The 16,204-nt window shown below is 38.5% G+C and overlaps 1 protein-coding gene across 2 annotated transcripts in view; it reads right to left on the bottom strand.

Annotated features, from left to right (window-relative positions):
• Nucleotides 1-2,485: 2,485 nt before the first annotated feature.
• SMC3 (structural maintenance of chromosome 3) overlaps nt 2,486-16,204 on the bottom strand; it is a 41,597-nt gene continuing 27,878 nt past the window's right edge. The window contains exons 16-28 of one of the 2 annotated variants that reach the window (XM_088983540.1): nt 15,465-15,773; nt 15,198-15,374; nt 13,882-13,965; nt 13,558-13,767; nt 13,385-13,474; nt 13,167-13,288; nt 12,926-13,081; nt 12,732-12,839; nt 12,561-12,621; nt 3,640-3,774; nt 3,247-3,334; nt 3,086-3,158; nt 2,486-2,998 (exon numbers count right to left, since the gene is read on the bottom strand). In XM_088983540.1, coding sequence (XP_088839666.1) covers nt 2,878-2,998; nt 3,086-3,158; nt 3,247-3,334; nt 3,640-3,774; nt 12,561-12,621; nt 12,732-12,839; nt 12,926-13,081; nt 13,167-13,288; nt 13,385-13,474; nt 13,558-13,767; nt 13,882-13,965; nt 15,198-15,374; nt 15,465-15,773 — 1,734 coding nt within the window. In that variant the 3' untranslated portion in view covers nt 2,486-2,877. The remainder of the gene's footprint in view (nt 2,999-3,085; nt 3,159-3,246; nt 3,335-3,639; nt 3,775-12,560; nt 12,622-12,731; nt 12,840-12,925; nt 13,082-13,166; nt 13,289-13,384; nt 13,475-13,557; nt 13,768-13,881; nt 13,966-15,197; nt 15,375-15,464; nt 15,774-16,204) is intronic. The other variant, XM_088983541.1, reaches the window with a different exon arrangement.

The raw sequence follows: 16,204 nt of genomic DNA, 5'->3' as shown, positions 1-16,204 counted from the left end.
GAACATACCTAAGCCGATGATCTGTGTACTAAAAAACTACTAGGTTAAGAGTCACTACACAATATCTGCAATTACAGTGCGGGTTTCTAGGGTGCCCTCACCCGATACCTGAGTCAGTTAAAAATTACTAGGTTTAGAGTCACTATACAAGAATATTTCCTATTCCTAGACAGTTAAATTTCAAGTATGGAAATATGATTTAATATATATATATATATATATATATATATATATATATGTGCTACAGTTAAAAAAGGCTGGGTAGAATTGAATGCGTATCTATTTAATATCTTACCTTTTTTTTAAAAAAAAAAAGCTTTCCAATACTTGAATTCGATAGTTTTGAAAATCCATATAATTTCCGTGTTTACAAAATTTTCAAGAAAAAAAAATCCAGTATTCTCAACATACTTAGAATTCCAACTTGCAATATAGAATTGGTAAAATAAAATTGCAATTTACAATAGAGTAGGGTCAACATGGGTTGGTTCAGTCCGATTACAAAGCAAAACTTGGAACCTGTCCTGCAGGAATCAATTCCAAGGTTTTGCAACCAAAACCTACCCTGTCAAGATCAGTTCCGGGGTCGCTTCTGGCCTTCGTGGTTCTAGGGTTGATTCCAAGGTTTACCCATAGGAATAAAGTTCAAAATTTATCATTATAATTTAAATTTTATAAATCTTACCTTCTACCTTATAGTCAAATGAGACCATGACCTTTGAAACCATGAGTGCTTGAATCTAAATCGTCACATTCTCATATTATTTTGGGATTTAAAGGGAAGTTTGGTTCCAAGGCCAACCAGGGTAGGTTCTTTGGATTGGTTCAAGTAGGATAATCCCCTATACCCTAGAACTGCCTTGGGTGGGTGTTGATTCCAAGATTTAAAATTAGATCCTATAACAAGTTGGGTTGGATCGAGGTTGTTTCCATTTTGTTCTGAATGAAACCTACCCATTCTTTCACCTGGATCACCCCCAAGTAGGAGTGTAGGAGTAGATCACATCAAGGTTCAAAATTTTGTACCCATTCTTTCACCCTTAAGTAGGAGTGTAGGAGTAGATCACATCAAGGTTCAAAATTTTGTACCCATTCTTTCACCCTTAAGTAGGAGTGTAGGAGTAGATCACATCAAGGTTCAAAATTTTGGCCCGTATTGACCGATACGTATCATATCGAAGCCTTCCTAATACACCCCTACAAGGGATGTTTTGGGTTGGCGAGTGGTTCAGGGGGGTAGACCGACCCCTCTGAACCAGATTCAGGAAAAAAAAATAAAAGAAAAAAACAATATCGATACAGCAATATAGGCTTAGGGGTGGCCATGAGCCGAGCTTCTCACCGGCATAATATAATGGTAAATAATTTTTATTATATAATAACATTTTATATACTATATTTTTTATGTATAATGGTAAATCATTTTTATAATTCTTATTTTTGTGTATGTAAAATAAGAACATTATTTATATGTATACATTTTTTGATATGTATAATAATAAATAATTATTTGTATGTAAAATAAAAAAATATTTTTATATGCATACATTTTATTTCTAGAGAAAAAAAAAACTTGACTTGCAGTCGAGCCTTGCAAGCTTTGAACCGAACTGAATTCGAGCTTAAATCTATAACTCGAATCGAGCTCAAGCTCGAGCTCAAACCTAACACAGTTTCAATGGGCCAAGTTCGAATAGCCAAGTATTCAGCTCAGCTCTGATAGAATCCACCCCTATTTGCCCTGTATGGATATTTTGAACCTTGGATCATCTTACTTTAGAACATTCCATTAGATGAATTAAGCATTAGCCGGGAACCCAACTTCAGCTGGTCTCGGTCCAAAACAAGCCCAAGTTGCTGAGACTGCCCTCAGTTGTAGGAAATGCATGAAAAGCTCTAAAACAAGTACAACGATTTACATAACAAAAGGTGCAAGCCAATATGAACCTTAAGCCAAGAACGAACTTTCAGAAACCAGGGTTATCTTATCAAGAGCACAAGTTGACAACTTCACAAAATCCTCGGTAAAAAAGCGCTCACAACCTTCGTTTTGAGGGTAATATTATGGACCCCGCCTCTTCAAGCTTGAAGACAGAATGACATGACAAACAATTCTGCCGACTGCTGCCTAATGGTAGTTATTCATGAGACGGAAGTATTTATTTTGGATTCCCGAACCCCGATGAACATATCAAGCAGTAGAGGTAGCAATATTCCTATGCTGGGCAGAAAAGCCAACCCATTTCCACTCTTGTTCGTGTTGAGATAATAAACACCATCAAATTAGAAACAAGACCGAACTTGAACGAAAGACTCCATGAGATAGCAATTGGCCTACGTATTTCTGGGCAAGCCATGTACAGATTAACAAAAACCGACTAGACCACTGCGGCGCTGCACGAATAGAACAATATGTCCAGTTGTATACCGTTTTTTACATTCAAGGCATTCTCAGGTCTTTAACTCACTAAAAGCTAGACAGCTATGAAATTGCATCGAATGCAATATTGTCTTGTCCCTGAACAATTCAGTCTTTGATTAATGTATACAACATAGATAAGAAAGAAACTATAAATCTCGAGTTTCTCAGAAAAGGTTAACCAATGCAATACACACACTGATACAACAACATTCACCAAAGGTGAATCCAACATGTAAGATCTCTGTACACATGGCGTCATGCATATATATATATATATATATATATATAAAAGGCATCAAGCACATACACTTAACCTTTTAGTTGTAAACACATACACATTTGGTACCTGCAAGCTCCTGTATTAGGAGCTTGCACAGCACTTGAAATTGGTACCATAGCTTTAAACAGAATAAAATTACCAGGCAATTCACAGCAGTTACACTTACACCCATGAATTATGCTGCTTTCTCACAAACCGCAAAGCTTCCTGGGTTGATTGTAATGCTTTTGGTGCAGTTATCAGTTTTGTAAATGCCAACAAGTCGGTCAGCCAACTCAAACATGTTGTTTCTCAGACTGCAAAATAAGATAAACCATAATACAAGATATCAGAGGTGAGAGTAAAGTTATTTTGGTAATAATCCGCCGTTACTTTCCTACTACCTTATGATTATGAATTGTGCATCCTTCGTGCGCTCTTTCACATAATGTCCAACAATTGAGACATTTTTGAAATCTGCAAGAGAACATAAACCATAAGCAAACAAAACATTAGGAAGGAAAGAGGAAATATGCCATAAATTGTGCAGAGTCGGAAAAAGTACCCAGGGCAGCATCAATCTCATCCATAACATAGAGCGGTGTAGGTTTGTAATGATGAAGTGCAAAAACAAGAGCTAATGAGCTGAGTGTCTGAAATGAAAATAGTAAAGAACGTCAATAGACAGCATTGTAAGAAATCTGCACATAATTAATTTACAAGGGCATAAAACCCATTTGTGAGTGTCAACAGGCCTGGGAAGACTGATCCAGCAGACCAGAACACATGGGTCAAAACGTATACAACCAACCATCAATCATTTAATCCCCCACCCAACCCCAGACCAATTCACCCCCAAAGGAAAAGATAAAAGAGTATTTACTATAGGCAGATAAATGGGAGACGAAAATAATTAGGGAGATAATTGTCTTTCAAAGGTGGGATTCTAAGAAGCCACCTTCTCACCGCCTGACAAATTTGCAATGTTTTTCCAACTCTTCTTTGGAGGTCTGACACTGAAAACAACACCCTCAGAGAAAGGATCCAAGGAGTCCACTAGCTCTAACTCTGCATCACCTCCAAGTGTGATCATCTGCAGAAAGGGTATGAATCATACTAACCAGAAAAGGTCTCAATAACATGCATGCAGAACATCAGTGTGCAACCCATGTAGAGAATTATCTCAAAACAGAAATATCACCAGAACAAAATGCCAGTATAACAGCCAATAATTTAGCAGTCCTATATAATCAAATTCAAAAATAGACATAAGTTTGACAAAATAACGCATGATATGTATATACTATATAAAGTGGGTACTTGCCTTGGTTTTTTTGTGCAGGTCATACGAGTTACATTAGATTATAATGTTTACCCTTTACTTGCACACATGCATAGCGTGTGCTCTTACTTAAAGCATCATATTTGTTATTTATTATAATAATAAAAGGAACTTCAATAATATATATATATATATATATGAGAGAGATTGTATGTTGTGTGGACAATTATAACATGGAGGAAATCAATAACTTAGGGTCCGTTTGGTTCAGTCAGAATCGGAATCAGAATGGTCTATTTCCAGTCTGTTTGGTTCAGACAGGAATGGGAACGAGAATTGGAATCAGCAGGAATGGGATTTCATTCTTGAGGGGGAGGGAGTGGTCATTCCCTCAAATGGGGGAATGCCATTCCACCAGGAGTGGGAATGGGATTCCAATTTCGCCCAACCAAACAGTTGGAATTGGAATAATCCATTCCGATTCTGATTCCAGACCCCTATTCCAGCAAACCAAACAGGGCCTTAGTAACTAAAAAAATTCTATTTTACCAAATCAGTTGCTACAGTTTTAAATTTTTATCTCATAATATGTACCAAACATCAATTTTCCCCAGATCATCAATTTTAAATCAATTGCTGCATCTAAAGCAAGCTACTCAAGAGCCATTAGAGCTTGAATAACAAAAAACTCAATTTGGCTCGGTCCAAATCAAGTTTCAAGCCAAACTCAAACCCAATTTATTATTATTATTATTACTCCTGCAATAATTCAGAAAAAAATAAAAAGGAAGAATAAAGAAAGAAAGAGAGGATTCAGCAGTAGTTAGTGGAAGAAGAAGAGAAGGGAAGAGAGAAGAGAAGAGTTCGATCTGATCTCTCTAGCCCCCCAAGATGTCTTTTATTCTCTTAATTCTAAATTGAGTACAATACCCTGGATGCCCTTAATAGGGCAGCCATCACTAGAGAAATAATTAAAAGCAAACAAAAGAGGTCCATAACTAAAAAGAACATAACTTAAAAACACAACTCAAAAGAAATAAATCACTAAGGCCCATTCTCACTATACTCCCCCTCGAGTTGAGCATAGATGTCATTCATGCCCAATTTGCTTACATAATACTGAAGTTTTGCTTTTGGAACTCCCTTAGTCAAAATCTACTAATTATTCTTTCGATGCAATGAACGGAAGGCACACCTATCCTGAAGCCACTCTCTCCCATATAAAGTGCATGTCTACCTCAATGTGCTTAGTTCTATCATGTTGAACTGAGTTGTGAGCGATGTCGATTGCAGCTTGATTATCACAATACAACATCAGTGGCTTGTCACATGCAACATCCATCTCATCAAAAAGAGATCCAAGCAATAAAACTCAAAAACCCCATAGGCCATAGCCCTATACCCAGACTCAGCTAAAGATCTAACAACCATTGACTGCTTTTTATTTCTCCAGGAAACAATATTCTGGCAACCATAGCACAATAACCTGATGTGGATCTTCTATCATCCACATTACCTACCCAATTAGCATATGTATGTACTTCTACCTTCATGTGCCCATGTTTAGCAAATAATATACCCTTCCCATGGGTTCCCTTAAGATAGCATAGCACCCTTTCTACAGCTGCCATGTGTCTCTGGATGCATGCATGAACTTACTGATGACACTCACAATGTATGAAATGTCTAGACAAACCATACATAAATACAGGAGTTTCCCCAATAGTCGTTAAAACAATTCCCTGTCAGCTAAAAGCTCTCCATCATTAGCTGAGAGTTTACAATTCACATCAATAGGGGTGGAGATAGGTTTTCATCATTAATAACAAAAAAATCTCATTTATCACACTTATTTTTGCTTAGTATGATGAATATCTAATATTAGAGGCATTCCTAATTTTTCCTGCAATTTGCAACTGCCCAAAAGAAAAATACCCTGGAACAATATTTCAAAAGATATTTGTAAATGTCCTTTTCTTTGTGTGCAAGGAGATTGTTGTGCAATCTAGGATTTCCTAGCCCTGCCTATAAATAGTGATGTGCCTCATTTTTTGACAGTTTAACTTAAGACTTAATATTTGATCTTTACAACTAGCCTTCTTGGAGAGAATTGCATTCTCCTGATAGTGAGATTACCACTTCTCTCCTCTGGTTATCTAGTCGTACGACCTTGCTAGTTATCCTTCTTTCATTTACTCCTCTCTTTCTCCTTTTTTAAATTCGTTTTACGAAGACCATTGACCACCAACAAAGCAGTCTTTCGTTCTTGCAAGCTTTACACCTCACAAGGAAAAATACCTTAGAATATGCCTGTATGGCAACCTCACCTTAGGTTATGTACCACCAGTTATTATGTCATGCATTTTATTTACTACCAAAGCTCTCTCAACTAAACTAAACAAGGCCTTATCCCAACTATAGGGGTTGATATCATATCTGTAGAGAACAGTGATGTGGGCCCCACAGCTGTGGTCCCACTCTGTCCGTAGGGTAGAATGTAGCTAGTCACAGCTGTGGATATTTTTTCTGTTCTGTTATCTCTAGTTTCAGTTTTATATTGTTTGTTATCAGTTTTGATGTAAACACCAAGGGCAGATATGTCCTTTCATGTAACTAGCATAACCTATATATACTAACTTAAAGTGGCGGTGGAAGAATATTGACATTCTGTTCTTCTCCTAAAATTCTGTGTTCTATTGCTCTTCCACCACTCTTTCCTCTACATCTTCACATTCTCTTCTCATCGAACTTGAAATCTCTTAGTGATCAAGACTGAATAGCAGTCTTGACAATCTACGTGGTATCAGAGCCAAGTTAGGGTTTTTCATGTGAGTCTAATACCAGCCGACCACATGAGAATCTCCTAGGACTGAAAGCTGAAGAGGAGGAGTTCGCAAACTGATTCTTGGAGATCGCCAGAGGTACTAGCAGCTGTTGGAAACTTGCTAGGGTTGCAGAGTGTTGGTGGTCAGGAAGGATCAGAGAAGACTAGGGTTCAGGTAATCCTAGAAGGCAGCGAACTATTTTTCCTTGTAAGTTGTAACTTTTTTAACAAAAGTTCTTTCAAAGAAGATAGGTTGGACCTATCTGGTGGGGAAGGCTGAACCATTCTAGCTTTTTCTCTCTTCGATTTCCTAGGGTTTTACAGCAAACCCTGAACCGAATTGTGTTCTCTCTACTCTAGAGTTTGAAAGTGATCTGCGGCAAGCCCCAGTGGTTGACTGAACCCTGTGATCTACCTAGAGCTACTCTTAAGTTGATTGGTAGGTCCGGTCAGATTCTAGGGTTTCTTATTACTGCAAGCTCATCTATTCAGTTTGGACTGTACGACTGAATTGCTTACTTTCAGGACTGATTAAAACCCGAACTTTCCCTAGCATATCAGTTTTGTTTTAAAGTTGTTCTCAGAGTTCTAAGGGGGTTAGAGATCTACGGACAGCTATTACTGTGTTGGCTAGTTGGTTTCAGATCAGAATTACTTCGGTTTTGTGCACATACACTGACAATACAGATCAGGCCTATACTGTTTTGATTGTGATTGGTGACTCAAGTACTGTTTTTGAGACTTGGCAGAAATGGAATCTAAGATTCAGGCAGAAGGCAATCTTGGGAACAGCAATTATGGTGGTGTTTCTGAGATGGGTGGTTAGATTACAACCGAAAAGATTGATGGATCAAACTATTTGTTGGGCCCAATCAGCCATGATGGCTATTGGTGGAAGAGGTAAACTAAGGTACCTCCTGGGAAATATGAAAGAACCTTCCAAGGGAGACTCGACATATACCAAGTGGATGCAATAAAACTACTTGGTTATGACATGGCTGTGTAATTCTATGCAGCCTCATATTAGCCGGAACTATTTGTGGGCAAAGACAGCCAAGGAGATATGGGATGTTATGAAAGAAACTTACTCCCAACACCTTAATGTTGCCAGAGCATATGAATTGAAATGTGAAGTGAACACCCTTAAACAAGGAGAGAAACCGGTATCAGTCTACTTCTCTACCTTGAAGTCCCCGTGGCATGAAATTGATAACTTAGAGACTCTTGAGTGGGAGAGTCCCAAAGATGCTCAGACCCATAGAAAGCACATTGAGACAAACAGAGTGTTTGAGTTCTTGGCGGGACTGAACCCACAATATGATATTGTGAGGCAGCAGATTTTGACTAGAGACAGTGTGACTCTCTCTCAGGCCTACTCATTTGTGCATAGTGAAGAAACCAGAAGGAAGGTTATGATGCAACCCGTATCAGTCTTTGTAGCGGCTACACCCAAATCAGGGGGTGATTCAGAGAAGGACAAGAGAAAGGAAGACAAAAGGATGTAGTATGTGAACATTGTAAGAAACCCAAACATACAAAAGAGACGTGTTGGAAACCGCATCCTCACTTGGTTCCTGCGAAGTTAAGAACAAGAAGGGCACTGCTCATGTAGCCATGAACACTGATTCAACATCCTCATCTGGCACAAAAGGAACACCTTTGGAGACCTTAGCTACAGTTCGGGCTGCCCTAATACAGCTAGAAAAGGAGGTAGGAAATTCAACTCAGCCACCACAGCCTCCATCAGCCCCTGTCACATCTGCCTTCGCCCATTCAGGTACTCGAGCTTCAGCCTATCATGCCTCAGCTCCAGTACTACTGAACCTTGTTGGGTAATAGACTCAGGTGCATTTGATCACATGACTAGCTTGCCTTCACTGTTTACTACTTACCATTTGTCTTCTAGTAGAGATAAGGTATCTATTGCTGATGGCTCCTTGGTTCCTATTTCTGGGAAGGGTGACATCAAGCTTTCAGATACTATGTCCCTATCATCTGTTTTGAATGTGCCTAAGCTTGAGACTAACCTTTTTTCAGTCAGTAGTATTACCAAGCATATGAACTGCTCAGTAACCTTCTTCCCTGACCGATGTGTTTTTCAGGACTTGGAGACGCAGGTGATTGGGACTAGCCGTGAGACGAATGGGATCTATCTGCTCGGGGAGCGGTTCCGTCAGGGAGAGTCAGTAGAGAAGTTATCTTTTGTTTCTCAGAGTGTGAGTCCGGTTATGCTTTGGCATAACCGATTAGGTCATTTGTCTTTTCGATTTTTGCAGAGTCTGTTTCCTACTTTATTTGAGTCTATTGAGTTGTCTCAACTACAGTGTGAAAGTTGTGAGTTTGCTAAGCATTGTAGAAAGCCTTATTTATTGAGTAATAAAAAGAGTGATAATTCTTTTGATATTGTGCATACTAACATTTGGGGGCCTTATCATATCCCTTCCATGGGTGGTTACAGATATTTTTTGTTATTTGTTGATGACCATACCTGGTTTTCTTGGATTTATCTCATGCGTTCACGAGATGAGGTACCTTCCCTGACCCAAAATTTTCACCAAATGATTCTAACCCAGTTTGATGCCAAGATCAAAGTTCATCGATCTGATAACGCAAAGGAAAACTTTGCCAAATCATTGACATATTATCTTCTTCATCATGGGGTTATCCACCAGAGCTCTTGCCCTCATACACCTCAACAGAATGGAGTTGCCGAGAGAAAGAATAGGCACATTTTGGAAGTGGCTAGAAGCCTCATGTTTACTTCCAATGTCCTATTCGCTTCTGGGGGGATGCTATCCTCACGGCGGTATACCTTATTAATCGGGTCCCTTCCAGGGTCCTTGATATGCGATCTCTTTTTTCACTTCTACACCCACGTAAGGACTTGTTTTCTATTCCCCTTAAGACATTTGGTTGCACTTGCTTTGTTCAGCTTCTCGGACCCCATCCCTCCAAGTTCGAACCCAAAGCCTCCAAATGCATCTTCCTTGGTTATGCACAAACTCAAAAGGGTTATTGCTATTATGATCCTGTCTCCGGAAGGAAGTTTGTCTCTATGGATGTCACTTTCTTTGAGGGGACACCCTATTATTCTCAGGTTGCCTCTCAGGGGGAGAGTAGTGAGAGTGGGGGTTTGAGTTCTTGTCTTCAGGGGGAGAGCAGTGAGAGTGGGGCAGTTCCTTTACCTATTCCATTGGGTGATGAGAACCGCAATGGTGAAGGTGGTCAGAGGGATCAAGAATTGAGGGAAAGCTGCAATGGTGAGGGTGGTCAGCGGGATCAGGAGTTGAGGGTTTATCACAAGCGGTGCAGGCAAGTTGATCCTGATCATCAGCAGTCTAGACCAGCTCCAATCTCATCTGCAGCTCTAGGTCCAGATACTTCAGTCCCATAGCCCATAGAGACTTCCCCTACAGATGATCTTGAGCTTCCAATTGCAGTCCGTAAAGGGAAACGACATTGTACCACATCCACAGCCCACTGTATTTCCCACTTTTTATCCTATGATCGTCTATCTCCTACCTACAGGTCCTAACTTAGCTCCATTTCCAATGTCTCTATTCCAAGAACAGTGCAAGAAGCCCTATCCGTCCCTGAATGGAAAGATGCAATGCAAGTTGAGATGGATGCTCTATTGAAGAACAACACCTGGGAGGTAGTTGATTTTCCAAAAGGAAAGAAACCAGTTGGATGCAGATGGGTATTTACGGTGAAACATAATGCAAATGGATCTATTGAGAGGTACAAAGCTCAGTTAGTTGCAAGAGGGTTACACAGACTTATGGCATAGATTACTTGGAGACATTTGCACCGGTAGCCAAGATGACTACTATTCGAGTTCTCTTGTCTCCTGCAGCAAGTCACACTTGGCCTTTATACCAAATGGACGTGAAAAATGCCTTTCTAAATGGAGATTTGCAGGAAGAAGTTTACGTGCGTTTGCCTCCAAGATTCTATGATGCAGAAGTAGGTAAGAAGGTATGCCGGCTCAACAAGGCTTTGTATGGTCTGAAACAGTCACCTAGGGCTAGGTTCGATAGATTCAGACTAGCACTTGTGAAGTTTGGATATGTACAAGCCCAGTCAGATCATACCCTATTCATCAAGAGGGTGGAGTCCTCTTTGACACTATTGGCAATATATGTTGATGATATTGTGGTCACAGGGAATTATAGCCATGAGATTGAGTCTCTTAAACAGCTTCTTCACCAAGAATTTGAGGTGAAGGACCTTGGTGTACTTCGGTATTTTTTGGGTATTGAAGTTGCTAGATCCAAATAGGGGATCTTTATATCTCAAAGGAAATATGTCCTAGACCTGTTGGCAGAAACTGAAAAGTTAGGTGTTAAGCCTGCAGATACACCAATTGAACAGAATCACAGGATTAGTGCCGAGAGTTGGGAGCTTCTAGAAGACAGTTATGTTCCAGCAACTGGTAGGAAAGCTCCTATATCTCTGCCTCACTCGGCCAGATATAACCTATGATGTTAGTGTTGTCAGCTAGTACATGCATTCTCCTAGAACCACACATCTTTTTGCGGCAGAAAGAATCTTAGCTTACTTGAAGAGATGCCCAGGTAGGGGCATACTTTTCAAGAACAACAACCACATGAAAGTGGAGGTTTATACTAATGCAGATCGGGCTGGGAGTGTTGATGACAGAAGGTCTACCTCGGGATATTGTGCCATTGTGGGAAGAAACCTTGTCTCCTGGAAGTGGCTGAAATCCTATGGCTAAGATCTCTACTTGAGGAGTTGGGTATTGAGTATGAAAAGCCTCTAATGTTGTACTGTGATAATCAAGCCACCATTAATATAGCACATAATCCAGTACAGCATGACAGAACCAAACACATTGAAGTTGACCGTCATTTTGTGCGAGAGAGGGTCTCATCTCAAGAAGTATGCCTCCCTTATATCACATCCAGTATGCAACTAGCAGACATTCTTACTAAAGCCGTATCAAGAAAGAAGCTAGAGGCGGATCTATCCAAGTTGGGAATGATGAACATATACTCCCAACTTGAGGGGGAGTGTAGAGAACAGTGATGTGGGCCCCACAGCTGTGGTCCCACTCTGTCCGTAGGGTAGAATGTAGCTAGTCACAGCTGTGGATATTTTTTCTGTTCTGTTATCTCTAGTTTCAGTTTTATATTGTTTGTTATTTGTTAGCAGTTATGATGTAAACACCAAAGGCAGATATGTCCTTTCATGTAACTAGCATAACCTATATATACTAACTTAAAGTGGCGGCAGCAGAATATTGACATTCTGTTCTTCTCCTAAAATTATGCGTTCTATTGCTCTTCCACCACTCTTTCCTCTACATCTTCTTCACATTCTCTTCTCATCGAACCTGAAATCTCTTAGTGATCAAGACTGAATAGCAGTCTTGACAATCTACAATATCAATTGTTAAATTATGAGCCATCAAACCAATTCACAATGCCTCCACTATTTTTTCTACACCCTCACTTACAATGCACCACTTCTTACCAGCCAAGTATAGTAATACCCAAACCATCTTAATCTACTTGCCCTCATCAAGTCACATGTTAGACATAACCTAGGTTCCCACAAATAAGTTACCAAATCTAAAATAAGATTAAATATAGTGGTTGCACAATATAAAATGCATTAGAGATGTTTATATTTATTTCAGAAGTAAATAAAGACCAACAATCCATGCGATACCTTGTGTCTGACACACATCATGTCTACATGTGAGTGAGACATCTAAAATCTATAGGAAAAAACATCAAAATGCACAAACCTGATACATTTCCTTCAACTTCAATGATATTGTGTTGAAGCCTGCCATAAACTCATCTAACCTATAACCATGACCAAAATGATCACATCAGAATATTTATATAGCAGGAAGAAAGTAGAAAATGCATCGAAAATGTTAAAAAGAAAGCACAATCAGAGATGGTCGCCTTGCCGTTTTTTCCTAAGTTCATCATACTGATTCTTTACAACATCACGTTCTTGGGTCACTGTATTCAGTTCTCCCACACGTTCAGTGTACACGGAAGCTTTCCTCCGATATCTACAGATATAAAAACACAAAGCATTTGAAAAACAGATGAAAGAGATGTGCATACTTCAGAAAGAGAAATAAATGAGAAAGCATACTCTGCAATAGAATCAAGGTTTGGACTCATTTCTTTCAGTTGTGCTTCGAGCAACGCTACCATCTCAAGTGCTCTTTTTAGGTCACAAGCCTCACACAATACCTCGTCATCCAGTGTTGCTTTTAACTTTTCAGGATCTACAGCATCCTTTTGAACTCTAAAACCACAAAAAAATAATATAAAAAAACCCAACTATAAAATTTGCAACACAGGCTGATTTCAAGACATTAGACAGAACATACTGCTCCAAATGTTTCTTGAGATCAATCTGTAGGTCATCAAGCTTCTTTTTGTACCCCTTCATCTTAACTTCCCATTCCTTGGAATGCTTCTTCAGATCTTGTAACTTATAATCAATATCGACCTGTTCTTCCATGTAAAGCAATCAAAGGAATAAGATCAAAATGACCAGATTAGGAAACAAAAATAAAGGAAAAAAGCAGGTTCAACGGAAGCAAACCTCAGAAGCACGTAGTTCATCCATTGTTTTCTTCAGTTTGTTATATTCTGCTTTCTTTGCATCCAGTTCATCATTATGGGTATCCATAAGCTGTAGTTTTGAAAGCAAACGTCAGAAGCAGAACAAACATTCTGTTCCAAAATGTAGTATCACTATGCTGACAGACAAATGACCTTCTGCGTCTTTTCATAGTTTTCTTGCACTGCAAGTGCTTTCTGTTTGATCTCTTCAAAAGCAGCAAGCGTTTTCTCCTTTTCCTCTAAAACCCTCTCTTTCTCTTTCTTTGATTCCTCAATCCCCTTTGTCAATTTCTTCACCATTTTCTCACCCGTCACTATCTGAACCTTGTGACGATTGATCTCTGTGTTGCTCTTGTCAATATCCTAGTGAATAAGAGACACTTGTTGGATCAGATACCACTTTCCAGTATCAATCCCCTTAGTACAAATATCTTTTAACAGAGCTTGACATTCTTTAGGTGGTGAAGATATACTTACAGACTGAATCTTATTCACTTTTGACTTTTGGGATTTCAGCCTTTCACCACCTGCATTTTCTATTTTACCCTGAAGCACAAGAGCCTGGAAATCAAGTGAAGGAAAATTCCAGAAGTTAGTACTATTGCAAAATTGTAAGACACCAAGCTTTTTTAGGGGCCATAAGGCATAGAAGTTAGTGTCTATATTGTTCACAAGTGTTCCCATGTAAGAGGTCCTGAAAGACCTAGCCTTGAAGCTCCAGCAATTAAATAATTTTCAAAAGATGTCAAAAGATAATAAAAAAAACTATAGATTTTTAAAATATAAACCAATTTTTCCTACAAATGACAGGTGTTTAAACCAAAATCACGTTTCTATAGATATTTCAATTTTCGAGTATCAATGCATCATGCACAGCCATTGATGAGCTATGATACCCAGATACATGTACAAGGGTGTCATATCATTTCAGATGATTCAATTTACTCCAATATTGTTAATACTTTTTTGGGGGTTCCAGTAAAAATATCCCAAGGCTTCATTTGTTTTCCATGAGAAAAAAAAAGTGAAAGAAACTAAAAGGATAGAAAATAAAAGAATATCTTTATGTATTTATTTATATTGATAGATATGAAAGCAAAGCTTTATTTCCTAAACATTATTGGTTGGCAAGAAAAAAAAAAAACAAAGAAAACTTCTTAAAAAAGTAGCATAAGTGAGCACCATCCACCCATTTTGCATCTTGCACTCAATCTTCACATAGTTTTTAGTTTTTCAAGAAAAAATAACTACCATTCCTTTTCTTAAGCCAACCAAATGCTTGTTTCAGTATTGAAATAGTTAGAAAACAAACATATGGCATGGTTGTATGGTAACATAACTGATGATGCCCGAATATGCATGTGGACACAGACACAAGGATACAACTCCCCATTTCCTATAATCCTGGACAGTGGACATGGATACAGGTATCCATCAATCCATGTAATAAGTTTATATCAAGCTTTTTAAATTTTGTTTTTGAAGCTAAATGTCATTTCTTAAGACATTTCTTCCCAAATTTAATAAAATTCCCAACATATACAATTTTTAATAGTATAATTTGCTAAACTACACAGTTTCACATATAAAGAGTTAATGCTTTTGAACACATCTGGAAGTGCCCCTGCAGTATCCAGATTCATACCTGGTAAATATCATGTCTGACACCAGTAAACTAGATACGTAAATGTATCCAGGTCTCAGAATATAAGCAGAAATGTGAAGACAACAAGAAAGGCAATGTAGTTTGTCATTGTAGTGACGCTTGAAATATGATCCTGCCACCCACTCACCTTATCCTTCAACTGTTTAGAGCCTTTAGTAAGTCTCCCAAGCTCCTTTTCTTCATGAGATATAATTTTGTTGAGCTCCTCCAATCTATCAAGTTCATCCTTCACTGGTTGTGAGGCAGCCTTTAAAGAACCAAGTTGTTTCTCAATATAACTATGTTGTGCATTCAAGCTTTCTATCTGTTTGAAAGGGGAAACTTAATAAAATCAACACTCAGTAGTTATTACTGATTAAAATAAGCCTTGAACAAATTAGTATTCATATGCTACCTCCTTTTGAGTTTTGGCTAATTGCATTTCCAAATTGGCCACTGCTTTTTCAGACACCTGATACTGCCTCACTGCCTCAGAAATCCTTTGGCGTAAACTACTAAGCTGATCAACCAACTTAGCAAGATCTCTCTCAGCATTTGCAATAGCTTCACCAGAAACACTGATGGCATGGATAGATGTACTCATCTTACCACCACGAGGCTTGCTTCCACCACCACTCATTGTACCCGACTTCTCAAAGAGTGCACCATCAAGTGTTACTACACGCCGAAAATCCTTATTTGTACCATATGCGATCCTTGTTGCCTAACAATATGCAACATAAAAGATTCATCTTGCTAGAATATGTTTCATTAATTTAGATATGAAAAATATGAACAAGAACAAAGCTTGCATAACCAAACTTAAATACAGTGAATATAATTAAAGGAGGCTATGATACCACTGCAACTCAGAAGAAGTGTGAATATAATTATAACCAATTGCAATAGACACACTTATTTAAATTATAATAAGGTTGTATAGAGTTCTATAAACAAAAACTTTAACCAGAGAACAAGTAATCCCATGTAAGGTAATAGATGTAAAGCATGGTCCAATAAAAGAAAGTCAAGATCCATACTATCTATAAGGAATCTTTTTCTCTACTTCCAACAGCAAAACTTTATCCTTTTTTCTCTTTCAGGTTTTTATTGAAAAAAAAATCCTAAATTAAGAAAAAGTGCATTGGGAAGAGA

The sequence above is a fragment of the Nelumbo lutea genome, chromosome 4 (genome assembly GCF_056320005.1).
Source record: "Nelumbo lutea isolate HS-2025 chromosome 4, American lotus-T2T, whole genome shotgun sequence".
Classification (NCBI taxonomy): domain Eukaryota; kingdom Viridiplantae; phylum Streptophyta; class Magnoliopsida; order Proteales; family Nelumbonaceae; genus Nelumbo; species Nelumbo lutea.
The sequence above is the reverse complement of the archived record's forward strand: the minus strand, read 5'-3'. Positions and strand labels throughout refer to the sequence as shown.